Source organism: Zonotrichia leucophrys, chromosome 12 (assembly GCF_028769735.1).
Source record: "Zonotrichia leucophrys gambelii isolate GWCS_2022_RI chromosome 12, RI_Zleu_2.0, whole genome shotgun sequence".
In the NCBI taxonomy this organism is placed as follows: Eukaryota; Metazoa; Chordata; class Aves; order Passeriformes; family Passerellidae; genus Zonotrichia; species Zonotrichia leucophrys.
The window spans coordinates 20,107,741-20,133,718 of NC_088182.1; the positions used below are offsets into that span (position 1 = coordinate 20,107,741).

Below are 25,978 nucleotides of genomic sequence, written 5' to 3' on the forward strand. Positions count from 1 at the left end.
TCTCTAGACACCCACACCAGAGTCGTTCTTACCTTCTGGCAGCCTGGGGTTGGCGTGGATGGAGTTGGGGTCCCCGTCCTCCTCGGGATGGTACCGGTACAGCGTCTGTGACTGCCTTGGGGAGGACGGGCTGCGGTCTTCCTTCAGAGCGACAGGAGGAGAGGTTGTTGCACTGAACTTCACCTTGGGGAAATCATTCCCCTCGAGGCCTTCATGGGATGATCTTGCTGAGCTCGGCTCTGTGAAGTTCACCTCTTTCAAGCCCTCAAACATGCTATTCTCTGGCTCTTCCTTCCTGGCATGCTTTTTCATTTTGGAGCTGGGGGCTCTTTCTTGCTCGTGCCTTGCTTTGTTCCCTTTTGGCCTCCTCTCCAACTCCTCTGGGTGCTGGGGTGCCTCGGTGGTGGCCGTGGTGTGCTGGGGAGGAGTCCCGGTGGTGGCTGGTGCCTCCCTGCGTGTGCCCTGCTGGAGGGAGGGTGTGGTGGCGCGGGGCAGCCTGCGGCGCTCGCCGCGCTCCGTGGCACTGCGGGCCTCGGCGGGGCCCCGGGGCACTGCGGTAGTGCTGGGCACTGCCGTGCTCTCCGTGTGTGGGTCAGCCAGGGCTGGCGCTGAGGGAGCCACGCTGGCCGCCAGGTAGTCATAGTCCTCACCCTGCTCCTGGCTGAGGCTCTCGTGCTCCAGGTGGGACGAGTAACTCCTGTACTTCTTTGGAGACTCCACCTGGGTGTTGTCTCCCTCGGAGGCCTCCTGGTCGTAGCTGTAGGGATCGTCGTAGTGCCGCTCGGGCTCGCCGTCCTCGGCGTCCCCTGGGCTGGCCGTGTTCAAGGGGAACGCGTCGCAGTCCGGCAGCTGGTAGCACATCAGCTCCCCACCGGCGTTGGGGCAGTGGCAAACCTTGCAGGGGGGCATGTGGAAGGTGTGCCCTGCCACGTACTTCTGTCCCTCGTGCAGGCAGCCGATGCGGCCGCACTGGGGACAGCCGTCCGCCGGCACCACCGCGTCGATGCAGTTCGGGGGCAGCTCCGGGCACAGCATGAACTGGCAGCTGATCTTGCCCCCTCCCTTGGGGCACGAGCACTCGGTGCTGCCAAAGTCCACGAAGTAGGACTGTCCCTCGGGCACCTTGCCATTGACGAAGCCCACGTTGACGCAGTCGTAGTACTGGTAGCCCTCGCAGGTGCAGCCGTGCTGCAGGCACGTGGCGCAGCACTCGCCGGGCTCCAGCACGTCCTCAATGCAGTTCTCCAGGGCCTGGCACTCGGCGCCCGTGCAGTCCCTCTGTGCCTGGCAGCCGCCCCAGCACAGCAGCACCAGGAGCAGGGCGTTCCAAGGGCTCTGCTGCCAGCTCCGGGCCCTGGCCATCGTCTTCCCGAAGGAACGCGGCTCCGCTCCAACCTCGCACGTTCAGCCTTGGCTGCTCTCCTGGAAGGCTGGGGCTTCAGCTCCGAATCTGCAGCGGCCTCCTAAGTTAGCTTTTCTCATAGATCCTGGAGTTATGAAAGAAAACTCTGTTAAAGACTACACTCAGCACATATCCTGTTAAACATTAGAGGTCTTTAAAAGTTGGGACGAAATCCAACATCTGGAAACCTAAGGACAAAAATTAATCATAATGTCTTCCAAGCATTAGAGGCACTAAGTTTGGAGCTGGATGCTTCCCCCACCCCTGTTCTGAAAAGGAAAGGAAGAAAAAAATGGTTGTGACTGCTCTGTTTTGAATCTGTTGACAAAACATATATATTTCAATAAAAGGAAGGCCCTTCTTTATACTTCAATGCCTTTTTGTTAATCTTTCCAGCTAAAAAGATTTTTTGGCAGGGCATAAGTAAATACACTGTTCTTCCTCTGCAGATATCAGCTTAAGATAATTATTCTTTATGTTTTAATTACAAAGACTCAAATCTTAAGGAATTTTTATAGACAAAACTTAGCCTTGGGACGTGAGAATTTGTCTGTACACATGTTAACTCAAAATCTGGATTTTTTCTGCCTCCTTCCCCCACTGAGCAATCTCTTGCACTTCAGTCTTCAGCATTAACAGTTATTTCTTTGCTCCAGCAGGGCTAAAATAGAACTTCTTTGTGTGTTGTGGTTACTTTGTGGTTACACATCACACTAACTATCCTGTAATACATATTAAGGGCCGGATTCTCCGCTCACAGAGGTTGGCATAGCTCCACAGCGGGACTGTGGTGCACAGAGGGATTGACTCCAACTTCACTGGAGGACATTTACAACAACTGAGGGTGTGCCACCGCTGGCAACCACTTCTTTTAGTTTTGACAACACCAGCAGTAATTTTTAGTGAATACTAAATACTATACTATACTATGAACACACAATATACACCTATACATACATGAACTGCCATAACATCACTGTTAAAACGCCTTGAAGAAGAGAAAATGGTTTGCTTTCTAATTACATAGCCCTTTGAGCATCAAAAAGTTCAAGGGTTAATCAGCTGTTGTCCTTTATATCAAAATTCTGCTCACAAAGCTACACAATTAACATGGAAAACCACTTACAACAAAAAAAAAATTGCCTATAGAAATTTTATAGAACCAGCAATCTGATTATTTTCCCAGGACCCCTCCCATCATCAAAAAAACAACAACCCTAAAACATTTATCTAGGGGGTGAAACACAGCCACATCACCCAGAACAATGAGCCACACGCAACAGGAGTTGTGCCAGAAAATCCATTCAGAAAGATTACTTCTCCCATTCAAAGGGGGCTTCCAATAAGTCTGCTCAGTCCCTCTGGCATGAGGCCAGGCTGTGGGAAATGCCTGCCTGTTCTGATAAGATATGGGCAAACCGTGCTAAGAATTTCCACAGTTCTGCCCTGGAATCCCAATTACTTCAGTACCTTATACAAAAACAGAATTCTTACATATATAGGTTTCCTACTACTAATTTGAGTATATTAACTGAGTGTGCTAAAGGAGAGTGACTGAAAAATAAATTTGTCAGAAAATACAATAATGGCTTGGAACAATTTCACTTTTTCAAAATCTCACTGCTCTCAAAACCAGGCTATTTCTCATGAAGGAGAATTTTCAATATGTGGTGCTGAAATTAATTCCTCAGAAGGTAGCCTGGGAATTAATAATTTATCCTGCTTTCAGCAGCTTTTCCAGGTAATCCAAATTTGTAATTGTTACACTGCTTTAGCTGGGAAATAATGAATGGGAGAACAACTCCAGGTGACTTCTGAAAGGGGCTCACAGTAGGATTTTGTCATATCCCCACCCGTGGCACCTCCTGGCTGTGACGCCTCAGTGCAAGCCCCATGGGGAGGCAGCTGAGCTCAGCTCTGCCCTGGCCACATTCCCGATTTTACATCAGGCTCCCAGAGAGCCCCAGCACGCAGAATGGGCCGTGTGGGTGTCAGAGACACAGGTGTGGCACCTCAGTGTGCGCCAGGGCAGGGCCAGGCATCACCTGTGGGACAGGTAAGGGGGGAGCTGCTGTGAGCACCCCAGCCCAGCCAGCCCCAGGTAAATGGTGCCCCACAACGCTCCCAAAAGAAAGCCCTGTGCTGAAGCAAGAGGCAGAGAGCAGCCATCCCTGGCAGGGACAGTGCTCAAGGACAGCTGAGGGTTCACCACAGGACAATCCTGCTTTGCAGCAAGGAGCTGCTCCCCTGTGCTGTCACCCCTGGTCCCCTCACCCCCACCCGTTTCCATCCGAGGGTTTGTTTGCTTGCCTGGGTCACCGCCAGTCCTTCCCCTGTTCCCATCCTTGCTCCTTGCCTCTCGCACTCTGCTCCATGCCCTGCTCAGTCCCCTGTGTCTTCCTCTTCCCACCATTTCCACATCCCTCAGCATTTGGGTTTTCAGGCTTAACTGATAAGGCTGAAATCCTTATAAGCCCTTCCTCCGTGAATGAAACCACAACCCTCCCTTTCCTCACCTCAGGCTCACTTTCCTTCCTCAGAGGCTCCTTGGTTTTGGTGCAATGATTCCAACAAAAAGTATCTTTTCATTCCTTTAAACCACTGCGTTTCCCTGTGCTTTCTCCATCTGTTTCCCACACCCATCACTCCCCCCAAACCATAAACTCACTTATCAAAGAAACAGCCTCTACTTGAGGCACAGGGAAAACCATCTTTGGGGGAAGCACAGGCAGGGCTGCTGAGCCCCACTGAGCCCCCATCCTGCACACAGAGCCGTGCTCCTGCCAGCCCCCACAGCTGGTGTGCTCCACCTTGGAGCCCTGCCCTGCCCCAGCACTGCAGCGATGCTCTGGAGACAGCAGCTCATTACTGGGGAGAGGCACCAAAAGCTGGAGCTGTAAATAAAGGTCTCTGAGCCAAGAGGGTAAAAACAATACACTAGCTCTGCAGGACAGGGGAGTTTAATACCAGCAGATGTTATTACAGTAATTTGTTTCCATTAACTATTTTAATGCTTTCCTTGATGTCCTTTTAAACAACTGGGGCAATACACAAGGGCTCCACTAACATGAGAATTGGTTCTTTGCATTCTCATCAATGTCCTTCACCCACTCTTACCAATGTCACTGACCTCTGCTGTTCCATTGAGTGACAAATTACACCCTGCACACCTAAAATAAAAGTCTTTCAAAGGCTCTGCTGAAAGCTTTACAGAGCTCTACAGCAAGGGAACCATGTGCCACCCGTGCCAGCCCTCATGCACTGCTTCATGTCCAGGAGAATTCCATTCATGTCCACCGTGGAATCCCCTAATCTGTATATCCTGCTCTGCTTTGGTTCAAGGGCTGACCCTGTTGGCTTTACTGGGTTTTACTGGGCCATTATTAAAGAAATTTTTGCCATTCCTGTGCTCATAATACCTCCTGAGCAAGCAGGAGTGCCCGTGCAAGAGAGCGGCAATGCTCTGGACTGAGAGAGAGTCCCTCAAATTCTACCCACATAAACATGTGAGGTAAACCAGCAGTAAATGGAGGATGGTCACCCTGCTGCAGTTCCTTATGCCTCGATTCCCTCTTTAAAAAGTATTCCTAGGAAAAGCAGAGTAAAGACACTTTATGGAGAACCACCTTTACAAACAGTCCAAATAAGCATGAACTGCAGGCACACATTTTCATGGGAAAGGAAAGCAGATGAACCCAGTATCTGTGTGATGGGACATCCAGGGCTAACAGCAGCAGCCATCAAAATTGTAACTAGTCCTGGCTGAAAAACACCATATTCCTGTCTCCTGGCAGGGGAATAAAACAAGATTTCAAGACGCTTATTTCAATTCGGTTTAGGGCCAAAAAGTTATAAATTTTGACTTTTTTTTCAAAACAATATACTCCAAGTGATTTACTTCTTTCAAAGCCATAACATAAAACCAAAAGGAAGAATGTTGACTTGATCAAAATTGTTCAGTCGTATTACTCTAAAATGTTGATGAAACCAGTGTGTTCCCCCAGAAGATCTAGACATTTTAAATGTGCAAGTTCTTTAAATTAAGAGGAGCATTTTATTGGGAGATTCTTTTTCCAGATGGTTTCATTTCAGTGCTGAACCAGAAAGCTTATTTTAGGTAAGCAGAGGTGACAGGAGGCACTCTCCTTCAAAGATTTCACCCAAAGACAATGTCTCGGTGTGAAGGGTGCCCCAGAGACATACAGAAGGTGGGCATATGTGGAAAGGAGGAACACAGGAGCATTCTGTCAAATGTTCACTGAACAAAAGGAGACAGCCATTTATAAACAAAAAGCAGTAAAGAGAATAAATCCAGTGCACTGTAGGAGAACCCACTGATTTCCATCTTTAAGATGTACCTGCAATTTCACCAGCTGCAGATCCCTGTGAAGAGGCTTTGACAGAACAATCCTTTTCTCTGTCCCACCCCTCAGTCCCTCACTAAATTGCCATGTTCGGGGACGACAGCAACAGAAATGCTGGTTTGATCTGTATCTCCTGCTTTTGAGAGTGAGCAGGGCCAGATGCCAGGCTGATGTAAGAGCAGAAGGTGGCAGCCATCTGTGCAGTCCCTGCCGTGGCTGGGTACTGGGAGCACACTGGTGTAACTGGGCTGCCCAGGAATCCACACCTAAGGCTCAGACACACAAAGAATAACCCTGTGGGACAGCCAGCGCAGGGCTGGCACTCACTGCCTGTGCACAAAGCGAGTTCCTCAGCCCACAGAGCTGCCATGAGCGTTCTCCTGCTTCCCCAGTGCCAGCCAGCTGAAATTGGCCCTGCAGGTTCAGGCTGTACATGAGCAGGGACCAAACACAGCCTTGCTCAGTGCTGGTGAATCTTTTGTTGATGCTGAATCTCTCTCACAGCGGGGAAAGCTCTGCAGAAAGCAGGGCAGCAGCAGAAGCACATGTGCACACCCGTCCTGAGGAGCAAGGGGAATGTATTTCCCCAGTCCAAGCATTTTCACACCTCTTCCCAGCCAGAGCTTGAGGCTGCTGCAGCTGCCAACAGCTCTCCCTGCCTGCGGTCACAATTTAGACTGAGGGAGGAAGAAGGGAGGGGACGGAAGGAAACAACAATTTTAAAACAATCCCTTTTAAATGCAAGAGAAAATGGAAATTTGTGAGAGCATTTCAATCTTGTATGAAAACCAGAAAAAAAACCCCTAAACCCAGTAAATCCTAACTGGGCTGTGCCAGCCCATGGATTAGATCTTCCTTTCACACCCTCTCAATCCGGAAACTTGTGATCTCAGCAGGCGCTGGAAGGGATGGCTGCTGGAAGGGATGGCTGCTGGAAGGGATGGCTGCTGCTCTCCTCGCAGAGGGAACTGCAGGCTATTCACCGGGAGCATGAATGAAAAGGGAGGAATGTTTCCATCACTGCTCTTATGCAACATTCAGGCCCAGGGCTCATCATCTGTGCCTGCAAATTGTGGAATCTGAGCTGAGCTGAGCCCCTGGGTTGGGCAGAAGGAGCAGAGGGGTAGGATGAACCTCAGGGTAAATCCCAGTCCAACAAGCTGCTTTTTGTTATTGAAAGTAAAGCACTCTGGAGTTGTCAACACTCTGGTTCTTGGCTAAACAAGCCTCTGTTCAGGAGTCATAGCTTTTGCAGGCAGTTTTTCTCAGCTTTGTTTTCAATAGGAAATCAGTTATCATTAACCCTCTTTTCATGGAAAAGCTTTTAAAAATGGACATTTGGGAGTCTGGAGTATTTTTACTCAATTCAACAGCGAACTCAAGAGGAGACAAACAAGAAGAAGGCAGGATGGGATCAAAACTCACACAGCCTCCCAAAAGAACTCCAATGAAAATTCCCTTCCCAGCAGAAGCACCCTTGGGCAGAGATGCTCCAGAAGCTTCCCAGGACATTCCCCACGCTCGAATCCAAACAGGAACCTGACATGCTCCACTAATGGAAAAGCATCACCCGAGGTATTTCAGCTGAAGTAGCCAAGCATTAACAGAAGTGACCAGGCAGCTCAGGGACTTATTCTTCCACAATGAGCAGGGTATGAAGGCTTTCTGAAGTCCCAGAGTGCAAAGGCAGCCTTTTTCCAAGGGAATGACAGAGCCAGGGAGGGGACAATCATGTCCTTGGGCTATTGTGTCAGTGCTCCCCTTCAGCCCAGCCCAGCCCAGCACAACAGGGCAGGTACTTGGATTCCAGAGGAATGAAATTCTGTGTCATTCAGAGTCGCCGGTGCAGCAGATCCAAAGTGACTCAGTGGGAGCAGAGCAGCTGCCCAGGAGCCAGAGAGGAAGGGCTCACATGGGACATGGGGACATGGGGAGCTCAGCACAGGGAGCAGAGCAGCAAGGACAGGCCCAGGACTCTGCCACAGGGACCCTGACAAACCCACCATGGGACCCCTGACAAACCCACCACGGGATCCCTGACAAACCCACCACAGGATCCCTGACAAACCCACCACAGGATCCCTGACAAACCCACCATGGAGACCCTGACAAACACACCATGGCATCCCTGACAAACCCACCACGGGATCCCTGACAAACCCACCACAGGATCCCTGACAAACACCATGGGATCCCTGACAAACCCACCATGGAGACCCTGAAAAACACACCACGGAATCCCTGACAAACTCACCACAGGATCCCTGACAAACCCACCATGGGATCCCTGACAAACCCACCATGGCATCCCTGACAAACCCACCACAGGATCCCTGACAAACCCACCATGGAATCCTTGACAAACACCATGGGACCCCTGACAAACCCACCATGGCCAGGTTCCTCTCTGGACATTGCACAGGAGGCTCAGCAAGTCCTGACAGTGGGGCCAGGGTCACAGCTCTGCTGCAGAAGGAGCCAAACTCTCACACTGGAGTGAAAATAAATGTGTTTGCTATTGACACACTTTTTTTCTCTTCTTTTTACATCACCAAGTTTCAGGTGACTATATATACTCCTCAAAAACACAATTAAATAATCCAGCTATTTCCACACCAGCCAAAGAAATCTGGGAAAAGATTAAAGCAAACTCAGCAACAGCCACTCAAAAATGTTTCCCAAGGCACAGCCAACAAAAACTTGTCAAAGCTCATAAGTTATGAACTAATTTGCACAGGGAGAGCTCTTTTGGCAGCAGGCAGGTCCCTGAGCTCCACAGCACCTTGAGCAGCTGCACACATGTGGAGACAACCTCGTGATGGGGCAGCACAGCTCCCAGGAACCAGCACCAGCTCCGGGCTCTGGGCTTGGGTCAGCACTGTCAAAGCTGAAGGCTGCTCTGATAAGTGAAATAAAGAATTTTTTCTCATTTATTTAAAGAGCTGCACTCCCCTCTTCCCTCTCAGGAAGGAACAAACCCCTAGTTTCCAAGATGTTCCCCACTATTTAGATATTTACCATCTCCCAAAACTAACCCAAGCACAACCCCTGCACAATCTCACAACCGTGCCCCTCAAACATATCCTTTTGAGATCCTGGATTAGATTTCTCTCTCTCTTCCTTCCTCTAACCTTCCTGCAGGATGCTCCAGCCCCCTGCCCCTTCCCAGAGTTTTACACAGCTCCCATTTGCAGGGCTGCAGTGGCTCTCACCAAGGAAAGAGCCTGCTGCAGGGACATGGCATGCAAAACCTGAGATGTCACTCCCATTCCCCTCTGTGATTCCCTCTCCCTGTTTCTCCTTTCCTCCATGAAAGAACTCTGATACTACATAGAACTCTCTGTAACAGCACATTTAAGTTTTGCATTTGTTTCTCTTTCGCAATCCAGTCTCCTGTTATGCACTCTGAACCCCACTGCCCCCTAAGCAGTGACAGTAATACAGATGTACAATACATTTTGTTGGGAAATGCGTTGGTTGGAACATCTGAGCACTCCCTACCTATTTCAGGCAGCTCTTTCCAAACAGTTCAAACAGAAAATTCCCCCACCCCCATCTAAAATCCAAATTAGGCCAAAGAAAGCCTACTATTTAACTGACAGCTTAGCAAGTGGCCTTTCCTGCCCTGTGCGCTGCCATGTGGCAATTTGGAAATAATTAACAATGGTTTTCATCCCGGGAAGGCTGAAGGGAGCTGCCAGGCAGCTTTGCATAGCGTACCTGTGAGCCAGAGCTGCCTCTGAACTCCAGCTTCAGAACCGAGGAATGCATCTGAGACCCTCCAGAGGAACTCAGAGGGGCTTGCTTCAGTCTGCCAATTAATTCCAAATCAGTGTCAAAACAAAATGTCAATATAGCAACTTTACAGCAAATAATTTTTTGCGTAACTGCGTCCTGACTTAGTCACTATCATGATTAACGGTGAAAGTCTAGCTGTTGGGCACTGAAAAATACCCAATTACTGAATCTGGTTGAGCATCTGACAAAATACATGATTCTTTGGTCTGAAGAAAAGGAACTCAGACTTGTTTCAGCATTCCTGCACATGCCTTCTCAACCTCTATGGACTGCAGACAAGAACATATCTGGAGTATGGACTGGACGTGCTATGAAGCATATTGTCAATTATAAATTAATAAAATCCAGAAAAAGCAACAGTGATCATTCCCTGGGAACAGTTGCCTCTCACATGGTGACAAAACAAAGTTCCTATCAAGGTTATTATATATAGCAATTAAATTCTTCAGCTAAAACAAAACTTGGTTAAAATGTTTTCACTGAAATGTTGGTTACCACAGGCCTTAAACAAATGGAAATCAAAACCTACCCATTTGTTGAGCACTTTGAAAAGTTTTAATGCAAAAAAAAAGTGCTGGAAAGAAACCTTCAATTTTTCCTCATGAATGAAAGTAAATCCCTGTAAATGAAGCTGCATCTATCATGTTGCTAATCAGTCAGCAGCCACAGATGTAATCCATCAATCCCAAGTGCTCCTGCACAAACTTTCCATAAAAGATAATGGAATTAATTTGTTTTGGTGGGTACCAAACTGCAAAGGAAAGAAGCCTGCTCTGCCACTCCATCTCAGAGCCCATCATGCAGAGACAACAATAATTCCAGGTGGAGCTTACAGAAGTCACACGAGCATGGCCCCGTCTTCCACCTCGGGCTTATCCTGCACTTTTGCCTGCAGCACACATGGAATCCTGCATCCTGACTCCCCTCCTTTCATAGGGAACACATCCAAACTGTCCAGGGGGTAACCTTAATTTGCAGAATAATTTCCTGGAGATAGGAGCACGGGTTTTTCCTGTTTCTGCACAGAACCCCAAGCTGGCACACTCAGTGATAGTTTGCCAAGTGCCCAAATGCACTGGGACAGCTTCTGCCATCAGATGCACACGTGCACTTCTTGTGCTCAGAACAACTTGTGGGTCTGTACCATATTCAGTCTACAAACCAGAATGAGATCAGGAAAGCAACTCTTACTTATTTTGTAAATTACACATAACATTTTCTAATATACCACAGGAAGTTAGAGTGATCTGCTGGGTAAGCTTGCAACCCAGACTCTTGAATACTTTAATTTACTGATCATCACCCAATACAAGTAAACCCATGATCACTTGCAACCACAGGTGGAATATTCAAAACAGAAATCCCAGCAAACCAGATGATACTGCATTAACAAAAAATGCTGACTGAATAAGTGTATATGTTACCTTATAGACACATACATAATTTAAACAATAATTTTTTTTCCTTTATCATCATCTTGGTTTTGTTGAACACACTGACAAAACAGTAAATTCAATCTGATTCTCATCACAGCAAACAATACTCCAGCTAAAGTGGTATTGAGTAGTACAAACAATTTGTTTGGTCTTGGCACATTAAAATACATATTTATGTTTTGGTCAATGATCTTTTGGAAGGGAAGGAAACTATTTTATTTTCCAGCTGAGGAAATCCTATTACTGTAAAGATAATTAATACAAGGGGAAGTAAATAATTAGTACAAAAGAAGAATGAGTTTGTAGTCCCCCCCTCCACATTAGTTATGTACAGTCCAGCACATGACTGAGAAGGAAAATTAGGGATGGAAAAGTTACTAACATGAGAGATGAAATGACATTTCCCAAGAGTAGAGAATATTTGGTATTTTAAACAACGAAAGGAGGACAAAAGCCCCACCAAGGAAAGCAGAGGGGGTGCAGTGGCAGGAATTTCAGCTGTGCAGAGTCCCCTGTCAGTGCTCCCCGCGGCTCTGAGGCGAGAGGCACCTGCAGAGCCCCTTCCTGGGGCACGGCCCTGCCTCACCCGCCTGATGGAAACGCTCTGGCAGCCCAGCCAGACGTGCACACCCAGCTGGCTGAGCTGGAGCCGCCACGGGGGAGATTCCCACTGGGTTTCAGTAATAAATCGTACACCGAATTGGAAAGCTCAGTTCTGAAAGCAAGGGGCCGATACCACGGTCCTGGGTATCCCAAGTACACAGAACGAGAACAGAACAAAGAGGTCTGTGAGTTTAAATTCTCAGAAGATCACTGGTGCTGTTTAGCATCATTTGTCTAGAAGTCACCTCGCTGATGAGGTTCTCTACAATCAGTGGAGGGCTGGGTAACTCTCCAGAGGGCAATTAATAAACTGCTTGGGATGGATGCGTTGTCCCTTTGCTCTGAGCTTTACCACAAAATTCCAGGCTGGTTTGGGCTGAAAAGGACCTTAAAGACAACCCAGTTCCACCTTCCACTACCCCAGGTTGCTCCAAGCCCTGTCCAGCCTGGCCTTGACACTTCCAGGGATGGGAAGCCCACAGCTGTGCACCACACCATACAGAGACTATACGTGATTTACATGATACATACCTTATTAATTTTGGGTGGATAAAGCTGCAGAGCCTGTGATTTTTCACTTTGCAAAGCAGGACTCTATGGGCAATATGAACAAAGCTTACAGAATTTTAAGGAACAGAAATAAACTGAAGGGGATATTCCTTCACCAAATGTGGACCACAACACTGCAGAGGGCAGGGAGGAGAAAGCAATCATTCCCTTGGAGGTCAACTGGGAGAATCCCAGCAGAGCTCTGAAAAAAATTATAGACTCCATCACTCCAGCAGTTGCTGGTCATCCAGAGGAATGGAGAAGGAAAATGGTGCAACACCCCACAATTCTGCCAATCCTCTGTTTCACCTACAAGACAAACTTCTATGAAGGGTGTGAGGCATGCATCCAGATGGAAGTGCTCCTCTCAGTAATGTGGGGGTGGCCATATTATACATGGGCACGATAAGGACTGTCAGGATCTGGATTTTCATTGTTTCCATGCTCTTCTCAGAAAGCCAAACCTCTATAAATCACACAATATATAAAAATAATGTGCTCTTGTTATACACAGTACACGCTGACCACTCACACCCTGACCACTGCCTCCCAGGGCCTGATAAAGGAGATTTCCTGTTTGGGATGTTTCACCAAGAACAGTGTTCACCTTTAAAATAATATTAAGCAGTACCTTTCCACATTACCTTCCAATCTGTACCACCATCTCAGCCCACAGGCACTGTTCTTCCTTCAGCAGGAGATTTTGAGTTGTTTGGCTTTATCTTGTTTACTTTACACAAATGCTATTCCTTTCTTACAGATGGGTATGATCTGGTGAAGACCTGGAACATTTTATCCCATAGCAAAACTCATTCAAAAGTACCATCTGTTCTTCCTGCAGGGGCACAGTAATGCCAGAAATTGTTTAACATTCCATAAATTCAGACCATAGAATGGATAGCTCATTGTTAAAGTGAAGCAAGGCATCATTTGAAACTCGATGACAGACATTTTGCTGGGGTTTTGCCTCAAAAATAGTATCCAATGTATTATTTTTGGTTTGCTTTTAAAACTTCACATTGGACATTAAACAGCAAAGGTGGGTCACAATGTGACCTTAATGTCTTGCTGAATCCCCACTTCCAGCAGGGTCCTGGCTAATAACTTAAGGGAGAAAGAGACTTGAGAGTGGGCCACTGGGTTATAACAAATTCACTGCAACACCAAATTCTGCTCTCCTTGCCCCTGGCGTGTGTCTGCTGCAGCTGCAGGATACACTTCTTAAGAGAACAGAATTCAATCTTCAAGTTCAAGAGCCATTAAAATATGTTCTATTTTACAGATAATGCACTTACTGCCCTCACACACAGCTCTACGCTCTGCCTTTCGCTGACTGGTAAGAAACCCCATGTTCATAATGGTATGAACTGCCATTTGCCATTCCTTTCCACACCCCAATGCTGCAATATTTAATCAATAAAAAGGCTGGACGTGAAGTCCTGCTATGAGTATGCACCATCTGAGTCAACACTGAAACAGCCTCCATTTGCCATTCATACAAGAAAACCACAGACTAAAGAAGGGGGGAAAGGAGAATTACAGCAAAAACCCCAAAACACACAAAAGGAATCAGCAGTGTTTAACTGGAAACAAAGGGCTCTGCAGAATGCTGTCCCCAGAGTGGGACACAGTGGCCCCGTGCCCAGCTCCTGGGGTTTGCTGTCCCCTGTCCCCCTCAGCTGTGGGAGCCGGGCTCCAGCACACAGCTCACCCTGCTTGGAGCAGGAACCAGCACGGACACAAGGGACACAAACCAGCCCACAGCCCTTGCACGCTCCCAGGGACAGCAATGATCCTCCCAAAACTCTGTTATTGCAGCCCAGAAAGTTGTCATTTCAAACCCCTTATGTAAGCGTATACAATCATTGCCGTGTCTCCGGGAAGCTCTCACACTGCTATAATAAAATCCACAGAAGCAAAAAGCACAATTTTAGCCCAGCCATTCCTAATCCTAGAGACAATGCCTATATTTTTCCATCCCATCAGATCCTGGATGGTGGGGGAGGGGCAGGAGTGTGAGGAGACGGGGAAATGCAACTTGAGAAGTGGTAAGTGTGTCAAAATCTAAATTACTGGGAGATATTTTGCAGCACAATTCTCCTTTATGCCTGTGCAGCTCGGTTCATATGGCTCACATTCAGCCTGTCACAGTGAATCACTGCTACTCCTTCACTAACATTAACAAAAACAAACCTAACTTTTCGCTCCAGCCTGTGAGGTAAAACTTTGAATTCCCAGTCAAAAGGCCAGAAGTGACATTAAAAATAATTGTTTTTGTAAGACACTCATTTTGAGGAGAAAACAAAAAAAAAAAAAAGCCCATGAAGATCTGACTAATAGCACAAACACATGGGTTGCTTATGGAGAATTTTGCAAAAGAGCAAAAAGCTTTGTCCACGAGCAGCAAAGACCCAGCTTTAGCAGCCTTAACTAACAAAGCAAACCCGCCCCTCTGTACTTAAGTCTTTAAACTGCATCAAACTGGAGATATTTAGCAACAGCTTTAGAGCCTACAGAACAGTTAAAAAGTAAATCTGGAAAACAAAGTACAAAAACCAAAGTGAAACTCAGCCAGACACAAGCTCTGCAACTAGCAGAACGCAAGGCACAAAGCAAAGCCAGCACTCAAAGTTATTCTACACTTCTCCCAGCAAATTTGCAACAAATTATGAAAGATTTAGTCCAGTTAGGAAAGATTTCTGCTGACCTGTGTGTATGAGCAGCAGTGCAGATGTGGCGAGTTCTCCTGTCACCTTTTGTTCCCAGCCATGTCAGCTGTGCTCTGCTCCAAGTGCTGCTCACACTCCCAAATCCCCTTTTCCAGCTCTATCTTAGGAACTGCCCAGATTTTGTAGTGTAATCTGAGCAGGGAAGTACCATGTGCCTATGATATGGTTAATTCACTTTTTACCCCCTGCAATGCTTAAGGAAGCTGCCTCACATTTCAAAGCTGAGCCTAGGGCTGCCTGACCCAGGTAAAGCCAGGGCAGCGCTTGGGGCTGCCTCCTCCACCCCAACGGGGCCCTAAAATAGCTCAATTTCCCCCTGCCAGAGCCCAGGGGGTATTGAGGGGCTGCTGAGGCCCTTGTCTCTCTTCCCCTGGGTGCCTGGTGCAGCAGAGACCGCAGTCCCAGCACAGAGGGCACTCCTTGCTGAGGGCCACCACCATCCCCACAGCCAAGGCTGGACACTGAGGCAGCTCTGGTGGGGCCCCTCAACCCAGCAAAGCCCTGGGCATCTGGTCTGGGATCTTTGGCAATGAAGATGTTGCACATGTTGGGATGCAAGAGTCCCATCTGATCCTCTCCAGGGTTGCCATCAGCTAAGCAATTAACGGTGTCCAAAACCAACTAAACTTTATCAATTAACTCTTCTGTTAATATTCTTCTATTGTTATTGATCTACTTCTGGTTTGAATTTGCAATTGCCATCATGCTTGACAAGAACACTACTCTGAGAGGAGGAGGAAATGCCTCTTCTTCCCAAATTGTGCACAGGGGAGAGTTACACCCGCTGTGGAGCTGCCAAGCACGAACGCACCAGAGAAGGTGCAGAGGGAGAATAGTCCCCAAGTCCTGTCCCTGCTGCTGCTCCAGCCCCAGCCCCACACTGAGGTCCAACCCCAGGGATAACAACCAGCACCAGCCTGGGGCAGGCATTTCCTGAGTGTTTGCTCAGAGAAGGGTGAAGTGCAAACTGACACGGGCTGTGCTCTTGCCCAGCTTTTGTGCAGGCGGATTCCATGTAATCCCAAAGTCAACATGGTCAATGGCCCAACCACTGCTAAATCAGGTCAGGGAGGCCGAGGCAGTCCCACTTGGCAAGGGGAAGGGAGGTCTCTGCTCCTCTCTCCACCAGCCCTGGGCAGATGGGGAGCTGATAGAGCTGCTTTTCAACAGCCAAGAGAGGGCCCCTAAAAGAGATTAAAGGGAAGAAACAGTCAGGGATCCTGGAAGAGGAAAGATGTAAGACAAAAAGATGGCAGAAAACAGAAAACCTTTGGGGGATCTTTTAACTCTTGGCCAGAAGGCAGGAAAGCAATTTCATGTAAAGAACCTGCTTTTTAAATCCTTGCCCTGATATTTAACATCTGCAAATACCTTGTGTGGGATTTCTAACAACTGCATTCTTCATCTTCGAGCTTTCCTGTCTTCAAGCTCTTGACCTTTACTCTAAAGCAAAGGTGAGAGCTCCATCTTCCCTATTGCATAATTTACTAAACCCAGTTATGTTTGAAATTAGCATGTTGGTAAGGTAAAACTTGGAATAATGTAATGGACTGTTTCAGAGAAAAATATATATTCTTCAAGGGTGAATTCAACATCTGAGCTCAGAAGTTTGATCTTGACTGGGGTGACAATTGCTTACAAAACAAAAGCAACAAAAAGGAAGTGAAGTGACCTCAAAGGTTAGGAATGGAGCCAACAGTTGTCTCTGTCGATGGCTGTGTTTATAGCACAGTATCATGGAATGGTTTGAGTTGGAAGAGACCTTAAAGCTCATCTTGTTCCACCCCCTGCCATGGCAGGGACGCCTCCCACTGTCCCAGGGTGCTCCAAGTGTCCAGCCTGGCCTTGGGCACTGCCAGGGTGCAGGGGCAGCCACAGCTGCTCTGGGCACCTGTGCCAGGGCCTGCTGTGAGGAACCCCGAGCCCCAGGCAGCCCCTGCCCTGTGCCCAGCAGCACTCCCTGCTCCTCACCACCACCCTGGGGTGCCCCAGCCCTGACTGGTGAGGGTGACCCCGGTTTCTGTGCCCCCCAGCCCTCCGGGTGAGGCCAGGCAGGGCCGCAGGGCCAGGGCAGGGCACAGCTCCAGCCAGCTCTTCACTGCCTAATTCCATTAGCCTGCAGAACGGGCTGTAATTTGCTGAAATGATGATTAATCAAATTTTATTTTTCTCTAAAGCAGCTAATGAACAGCCAATTAAGTGTCTCAGTAACTCTCAAATAACAAAGGAACACTGATGGAGTGACAACTACCAGCTATTTAACAGCACGGGCCCAGCAGTGAAAGTCAGCCTGGCTGGAAGGGCAGGAGGTGTGGGACCACCACAAGGTCCCAAAACCACCTTTCCCTCCCACTTCAGATCTCCACCATCCCCCCGACCCCACTGCTTGCTCCCAGGCCTTGTGCCCACCGCTGGGGAGGGACAGGGAGCCCTTGGGGTGCCACAGAGCAAGGAGGTTGGGGATGGCGTGCCAGGGGACAGGAGATGGGGTGCCCAGGGGACAGGGGTGCCCAGGGACAGGGGATGGGGTGCCCAGGGGACAGACAGGGTGCCAGGGGACCCCAGAGCACCCCCACATCGAGCTGCAGGAGCTGGGCACCCAGGGCCTGCCAGCTCCACCCGTCTCGTGGTTCAGTTTCACATCCTTTGCAGACTCCAAACAAATCCATGAGGGCTTTGTTTTGATCATATCAATCAGGGTAAGATTAAGATACATAAACACAGCGCGGTTACCCGAAAAGCAAGGAATGACACTTTAAAAAGAATCCATAATCTTTGTTTTTTGAAGTATTTCTTCAGTGGGAATTGTGTTGGAGCAAAGAATGCAAAACCTAGAAGCTTCCAAGAGGGGGTCATGTGAAATTACTCTATTTCAAAATTTTTCCAAATCACTAACATTTTGACTCTGAATGTATTTGTAAGAATCTGCCAAAAAACCATCAAACCAGTCAATTTTTTTTGCAGTTCGTAACTGTGTGCTTTTTTCCCAGGTCTTAAAAATATGTTTTTGTAGAGAACTTATGTCATTTCTGTAGAAATTTCTGCAATCCACAATGACATTGCATATTTTTTTTCAAGTAAAAACAAGCCTCCCAATAAAGAACAAAGAACATCCTTTGTTTCAGACGAAGAATTTCAGGAGAAACCACAAAATGTTCAAGCAAAACATTAAACATTTGATTTTCCACCCATTTTGCCAACAGTCTAAGTTTTCCCATACTTCTAATATCAGTGTCACTGAGGAGGGGAGGGGACGCGAGGCAGGTCAGATGGACAACAGTCACTCTGCAACTTAAGACCTGGTAATTAAAAAAAGATGAAAATAGGATGTTTTGCAGAAAGCATTTATCTTCTTTCACTTAGCTTTTCTTTTTAATGAGGAAACAAGACCTGCTTGATTTACCCATCAGGAAAACACAGCATTGAGGGAAGACTGGAAGTTGTTACTCGAGTTGCTAGAGAAATCCTCAGCTCTGCTCCTGAGAACACCCAGCTCTGCAGCCCTCTTAGTCACCAATGTGAGAGTCCTGCCCTTTGTTAAGGCCCAAACATTACTCATGGCAGATGTTATTTAGGCTCTTTAAACGAGTTTTTGAAAAGCAGGCTTAAAATCAAATGGAAACATTTAATTTTGAATCCATTGGAGATTACGTGAAACACAGACACGCTTGCCTGACACACTTCACTGCCTGTTTTCACAGGATGGTTTGGGTTGGAAGGGACCTGAAGATCATCCAGATCCAATACAATTATCGAGTTCCAATTCCCAGTTAGTGCGGGTTTTTCCCAGTGCAAAGCCATCCCCCGGGTGTGGCAGCAGCATGGAACTTTGTGCGGCTGCATGTTGGGGTGCCACAGTGCCCAGCACTGCACAAAGACACAATTTACACAATTTAAGTGCTGTTTACACCCTCAGAGACAAGCAACCCCAAACCACAGAAACATAGTCAAGAATTACATACATGAGCTGTCTGGTGTAGGCATATGCTTCATCTTCATGGCAAACATCATAACGTGCTGATTTATTTTTTAAATTGTTACAGAAAGAGAGATTTTAGTAAATTTAAGTAAACCCCAGTGAGTTTCTTTCACTTCACTCTATTTAAATGCAGGAATAGAAGTGATGCACTCAAGTTAACCTGTTTGCCCAGACTGGAGAGACATTATTAAATGTTCTTTTACACATCCTAAATATTCAGACACTTGCAGCACCCCAGGGCATAGTGTGCTATGTCAACACCTTGAGAAGAATGCAAACATCTTAATAAAAGCAAGGAGAGATTGCTTATCGTGCACTCTTGCTGTTAACATCTGCATTTTACAAAAGCTCACGAATTATTACACACACTTTCCACAGGACATATCCTCCTGGATATGCAGGCAGCCATGCCAGGAACCAAACAGCATGTCAGAAAGCAGACTGCATTTTTGGTTTTGCTCTAAAGGCAAATGAGTGTTTTTGAGCATTCAGCAGCTCTCCTGAGCAGAGCCATTTACTCTGCTTCACCAGCTCAGAACTGAGCGGTAAATCCCCCAAACCAATCTGCTCTGCATCACATTATATCCTTCCCAAACAGCCATCCAAGTGTTATACATTAATCATGCCCAGATCCTACATTCAGGATCATCAGACTGGATGTTGTATGGACTGCAGGACAGAGTTCCACACGTGAGCAGAAGAGATCAGAACAGGACGTGCCGTGCCACCAGACGTGAGTGTCCTGCTTATGGAAACTGAATAAATAAAAAGTTGGCCTCCACAGAGCTGGCAGAGCCTCTGGGCAGGCTCAGCAGCTCAGCTCCTTCAGGTGGATGGAGGAACAGCCTCTCTCAGCCCTCGCTGATTCACGTCAGGAAAAAAAGAGACAAACCCAAAAGGCAGCAGGATTATCTTCAATAGTCTAATTAGTGGCTCGAGATAATCCACTTGGCTTTGTCCAAAGCAAATTCGGGAGTGCTGGAGGGAACTGTGCAGAGGCAGAGGCCAGCAGGGCGGGCAGGCAGTGGTCAGTGGGCTCAGGGCTCTGCACCAGCTGCCCACCCTGACCCTGGGCCAGCAGAGCTGCTGCCATCTTCTCTGCCAGCTCCACTCTAAGCCGCTTAGCAAAGCAAAACTAGATCAAAAATAAAACAAAATTGGGCTTTGCTATCAAAACTAAAATCTGGCAGCCTGTTCCCATGCAAAATCCCTCACAAGTGATACATTTGTGGAGGACAGCTGGAATAAATCCATGACATTTAATGACATACTAAAAGCAAACCTTGAACAAACAACTTTAAATCATTTGAAATACTACTGTGAGTAGATGAAACTCTGCAGCACTCACATGTTACAATAATTAATCATTTCTAAACAGTAGAGTTTAATTATTTTTTGAAAAATCTTTTGCAGAAGTGCGAGTTTTTCCCCATTCCAAGCATATATTTAAAGTAACACTCTCCTGTGAAAAGGTTTCACTTCAGAGTTTTAAATGTATCCTCTCGTTCTGATCTGATTCATGACACCAGCAAAAGAGTTTTTCCAGCTTTTACCTTAATTTTGTTTTATAATTAACCTCACCTCCAAAGCCAGAGCATAACATGGAAAAGCAGCAGTCCTAGAAGTTTTTTTCTATAAAACACTTCAAATGTGATTGCCACAGAAACTGAGACAACACATTGCCTTATAAACTTAAATGGGAATTCAGATCCCATAGGCATCCCCTAACCCCCATGCATATGCAGCATCATCCTAAAAGATTCACAAATGCTCGGGCAGAAGAACAGGTCTGGGTTAAAGAGCTGTTCGCTGATGCCCTGAAGGATTTCAGCTGGCCCACCCCGAGCACCAGGGACCTGTGGAATTTCCCATGAGAGGGCACAGGCACCAAGCTGAGATGATTTAGGACAGCACAAACAGTGCAAGGAGCACATCTCAAGCAGCTGCTGGCCAAAGAGCCCAGCTCTCATTCAGTGAAGCTGGGGACACACAGACGGTGTCTCTGGCCCTGGCCACAGCAGGAGCTGGCTGAGGACCAGCAGCTGGCTGGTAGTCTGGTAGTCCCCCACCACACGTCTGGCAGGAGGGACAGAGGGAACATTCACTGTGCTAGTGCAGACTCAGCTCCTTCAAGTCAAAAACAAAGGTGGTTTGAGCTAACCTGGCTGGATTTGCAGTGAGGTGGATTAAGAACACCCGTAAGACCCCTTCTGCCAGCCCTGGTGGGGATATAATCTTTGCTGGTTGTATTTTCTGTTTCCAAAATGTCATGTATGCCTGCCCCAGGAATTGCTTTTTCTCTCTCCCTCTCCATCAGCAGTCTAGACAAAACTGCATTAAGATCCTTTCTTGACTTATGTGTACAGGTGTAAGGGGTTAGCAGTTACTAAAAGGTTTTCTGGATACAGGAAAAAATGAGCTCCTTGTCTCCGAGGTATTCTCAGTGAATAGAGTCAGGAGCAAAAACTCGAACTAAACTAAAAGAAGTTTCCTGCCAAGGATCACAAAAAAAAAAAAAAAAATTATAAAAAATTGCTGCCAAAATAGGCAGAAAGTCTGTGAAGTGTGGAGGGGCATCTCCTCAGCCTTCATGTCACAGAAAGAGCAGGAGGTACCTGCTGGGGTGCCTGAGCCCAGCCCATGGCAGCTGGCTGTCCGTCTGTCTGTCCGTGCAGCTGAGCCAGGGACCCACAAAGCGCTGCTGGCACCGGGCTGGGCACGCCCTGCCTGCCTTCATTCATAAAAACCAGCCCAGGCTGGGAAAGCCCCAGGCTCCAGTGCACCCAGCAGTAAATGCCAGCGACATCTCTGCTCACACACACTGCCCTGGCCTCTCTGCACGCTGCAGCCAGTGATCAGTGACAGGGCTCAAACCTCTCCCTGCCTCTGCTCCAACCCACAGAGCTCGTTAGCAAACAAGACAGACAGGAATGCACGCCTGCCGTCATGCAAAGCAAGGGATGCAATTAACACAGCTTCATTTTCATGAATAATGGGTTAGGTTTGTAATGCACTAGAAGGAAAACGCAGCTCAAATTGTCTGGTCTTGCTCTGGCCATGTTCAACAGGAGGAGGTGTGGCCAGGCCATAAGTAAGCTGCATTTCTTCGTACCTAAGCTTGTTTTGACTGTTTGATTTCCAACAGAAAGACCACAATAACATAAGCAGGAGAGAACAAAGCGCTTTTTGGAAAGCCCTTTTCCAAGTCTCTTCTGTTTAACTCCTGATCTGTACGAACATGGAATTGGAAAGGACTTCTTAGGATATTAAATACAGGCCCCTGTTATTAAAGGCAACATGTCACTTCCAGCAGAAAGAAAGGTTAATGTTATGCCAATGAGCTGGAAGGAAATCCAAATTTCTAATGAATGAGAATGGGGGGAAAAGCTAAACAAAAGTGAATGCATGAGCCCATATCACGAGATCAGAGCCTTATTCTAAACATATGGGCTGGTGGCACATCGAAGAGGAGATAAGAGGCACAATAACTAAGAGTCATGGTTCTTTCTGTCACTAGGGATCTGCATGCAACTAAGAAAAACACTTCAGCACACTCAGCCCTGGGACCCAGGAGGAAGAAGAGCTCCCAGGGCACTGTGAGGCCACCTGAGATCACAGTGGCCCCCAGGTCAAAGGCTCATGGCAGAGGCAGGCAGGCCCCAGCCAGCAGCACTCTGCTTTCCTCTGCAGAACAGCCAGAAGGCAGCTGGAGGAAAGTGTGTGCCCACTGCAAGTCTTTCAGCAGCCACCAGAATCTCTGCAGAATGTAAGAGACACTTTTGCTTTTGGCAGAAGCAGCTAAATCCCACCTTGCACCCACAAACTACGGGAAGAAACTCCCAGGCATGGAAGCGTTTCCAAAGAACAGCTTGAAAGGGGAGAGCAATCCTGTAAAGATTTCTCATCTCCCTGGATAAAGGAAAGAAAGCAGCAGAGAGAGGCAAGGTTGGCAGGAGTCTTGGTTTGGTTGACATGGGGACACAGGGACGATGGGGAGGGACAGCCAAGGTCCCTTCCTTCCCCACAGTCTCCCTGCAGCCTGAGAGCAACAGGAGCCCTCAGAGCTTCCAGTACACACAAAAAAGGCACAAAATCACAGTGTGGAAGCAGCCTGGAGAAGGGCTGCAGCCACTCTGCTGCTGCACATCCAGAGGAAGGGATGTCCTGCAGTGCTGGAGAGGTTCTGGCAGCGTGGCAGCCCCAGCAGTGTCCCCTCCTGGAACCGAGGAACTGTCCAGCAAAGCTGCTTCCAAGCAGTCCAACACCATGGCTCCATCCCAGCCGGGGACAGATGATCACATGCAGAAGATGCTACCTCCTGACTGTGCTGCTGTTCCCCTGCCATCACCACCGAGCCCCAGGAGCAGCCTGGGGGGCTCCATGTCCCACACCTGCAGCAGTGACTCAGCAGCACTCTGTGAGGCTCCCTGGCAGCTCACGAGCCTCTCCCAGTGGGATCCAGCTGATCCTCAGCCCCACTCGCCCCCAGCCCCCAGAGATGGGGGTTGTTGCTGCCCTCCCACTGCTCATGCCTGAGAGGGACAGAAAGAGCTTTGTTTGGAACGTCATCGTTAATGCCACCTAGCGCTGCGGGGGACTCTCTGCCCAACATCACCTCTCAGAGGCCACCTACACTCAGTGCACAAAACTGCAGAGCACCATTTCTTCCAGCTTCAGGCAGATCAGAGAAACTTAGAAGTGTATAATATCAAATAATTATCTAATGCAACTGGAAAGGTATTAAAATGGATGGATGGAAAGTAAAGAGAGATCTCTTCAGTCACAAAAACTGACTTAAACTAAAAGAAAACCATTTTACCTGGTATTTATATACACTGCAAGGCTACTGTTTACTCATTATTTATTCCACTGCCACTTGCAGAATAGCCTGATGCAGTGTGTTTAGACCAGCAGTCCCACAGAAATGGGGTACCTGAGGAGCTCTCAGAGCTCCATGGCTTTGCCATCAGTTTCTTGTCTTCAGTAGAAAAGTTAAAGCTCCAAGCTCTACACTGAACTCAATAAACCCTGCTCAGAGCACTGCCTTCATGACAGAATACATTGATGCAATTAAAATAACATTGCTCTTGAAGAGTAAGGCAGCACCGGGAAAGCTTTGCCAACAAAGCAATGCCAATTAAGAGTGTGATTTTTGGAAGATATTTTTAGGCCAACATCAGCCCTATTAATGCTGGTATAACTGTCTTCAAAGTGATTTTGAAGGTCCAGCTGACGCCACTCGGGAGAAGAACTAGTTAAAAGACCAGAGTTTGGCCTCTGTAGGCTCCATTCTGTCATTAGGGGAAAATCTTTCATAATAAAACTAATTTCATCCATTCCACTAATAAGGAGGGTTTACGTCCAAAATCTTCTCAGACAATTTTACACCCATTAACTGTATAGCACGAGCTGTAGTTTTTGTTGTTAAATGACGTAAGCTGCAAGTAAAGACACATTTATGGGATGTATCCATAGCTTCCATTTGCATCTGAAAGGACCAGGATGCCTAAAGCAAGAATGTGTCATGAGGAGCAGGAGGAAAGGAGAGAACCGGGGTGCTGATGATCTGTTAGAAAACCACACAATCTCCAAACACCGCCCCTCTGCTCATCGCCTATAGGTGCAAAGAAGCCAAACTGGACGCTAATATAACTTGGCAATAACGGCAATTTCCTTTCCAAAGAAAACCCAAGGCTGAGAGAGAAAATTCGATACCAGCGGGGCACACACCAGCTCCAAGGCCCTTCCTGCAGGTGTTACGGACCGTGTGCCCAAACCCTCCTGCTCTGACCTCATCCTGGGGCGGCTCGGCTCGGGGCGACCGCCAGGCTGCTGCTGCAGGCTGCGGGCGATAGGGGAGGAGATAAGGCGAGGGGAGGCTGGCTAGGGCTCAGCCCTGCACGCACACAGCGGTTCTGCGGCCGCTCGGCTCCCCCTGACCCTACGAGCCTGGTGCCCCAGCCTTCCCCGGCACATCCCTGCCCTGTCCCGCACAGCCCCCGGCCCGTCTGAGCGCCGCTCTCTCCACAAATCCGAGCGTGCCGGCGAGAGCAGGCACAGAGCGCTTTTCTCAGCTCTGCCATCTACCTTCTCCTCTTCCTCTCGCACTCCCCATTGGTTTTCGCTGGGCTCAGGAGCCTGCCCGGCTCGGCGGACGCGTTTGCGGGCAGCTCTCCCCCAGCGCCAAATGACATTTGCTGTGCAAACACTCCCCCCGCCCCGCGGGCCGCTCTCGCCTCCACCCAGCGAGTTGTTTTCAATAAACCGACAGCTCCGAAACATCCACAGCAACTTTTTTTTCCTTTGAAAAATTGCCGCTTTCAAACCAACAGGGGAAAAAAAAAAAAAGAGAAAAGAAAAGAAAAAAGAAAGAGGGGAACAGCACAAGGAAATATCCGCGCATTTGTCCCGGGAAGGGCTCTGGGTGAGGGGCTGCAGCGGGCTCGGGAGCGCCCGGGGCTCGGCGCCCCGCACTTACCGGGCCGGGCCGGGCCGTGCCGCTCGCTCGCTCCGCGGGGAAGGGGCCGCGGGACCCCGGGGCCGGAGGGAGGGGCCGGAAAGCGGCGCCGGGGCCGAGCGGCGCCGGGGTTTGTCCAACCTGACAGCGGCCGGGCGGGACGGCAGCCCCGCGGAGCGCGGCCCCACACGCCGGGACAACGGCATGGAATGGGACGGGATGGAATGGGATGGGATGGGCTGTGCGGGGAGGCTCACGGGGACCGGAGCAGCCCCCTGACGGGCTCCTGGGCACCGCAGCTACCAAGGAAAAGAAAAAGCCGGCGGTGAGAGGTGAGCGCAGCGCCTGCCTCGGGGCTGAGGGGCCTCACCTGGCTCTGCCCAGGTTAACGCCGCTCTGTCGACTAAAGGTGGTTTCGAGGTTGTACTATAAAGGCTTTTCAATTTCTTTTCGTCCCACAGCTGCTTACTGAGATGTAAGCAGCCCCAAACTCACCTGGCCGTAAGCCCTCAGGGAAGCGCTCGGTGCTCGGAGCCCGATCTGCTCATCGAGAGCGTCCCGTTGTTGTCGTGTGACAATAGCGACTGTTTATAGAAACCCATCCTGGGATAAATTAGAGACAAGTCCCTGGGACGAACCAAGTCCCTGCAACAAACACTAT

General features: G+C 48.4%; 1 protein-coding gene across 5 annotated transcripts in view; it reads right to left on the reverse strand.

Moving 5' to 3' along the window:
* The window catches only part of FBLN2 (fibulin 2), a 109,595-nt gene that overhangs the window by 67,637 nt on the left and 15,980 nt on the right, over nt 1-25,978 (reverse strand). For 3 of the 5 annotated variants that reach the window (XM_064724343.1, XM_064724342.1, XM_064724344.1), the window contains exon 2: nt 33-1,487. In XM_064724343.1, the coding sequence (XP_064580413.1) occupies nt 33-1,362 (1,330 nt within the window). In that variant the 5' untranslated portion in view covers nt 1,363-1,487. Of the gene's footprint in view, nt 1-32; nt 1,488-14,859; nt 14,950-25,338; nt 25,469-25,978 lie in introns of those variants that run through there. The other 2 variants (XM_064724340.1, XM_064724341.1) reach the window with 2 other exon arrangements.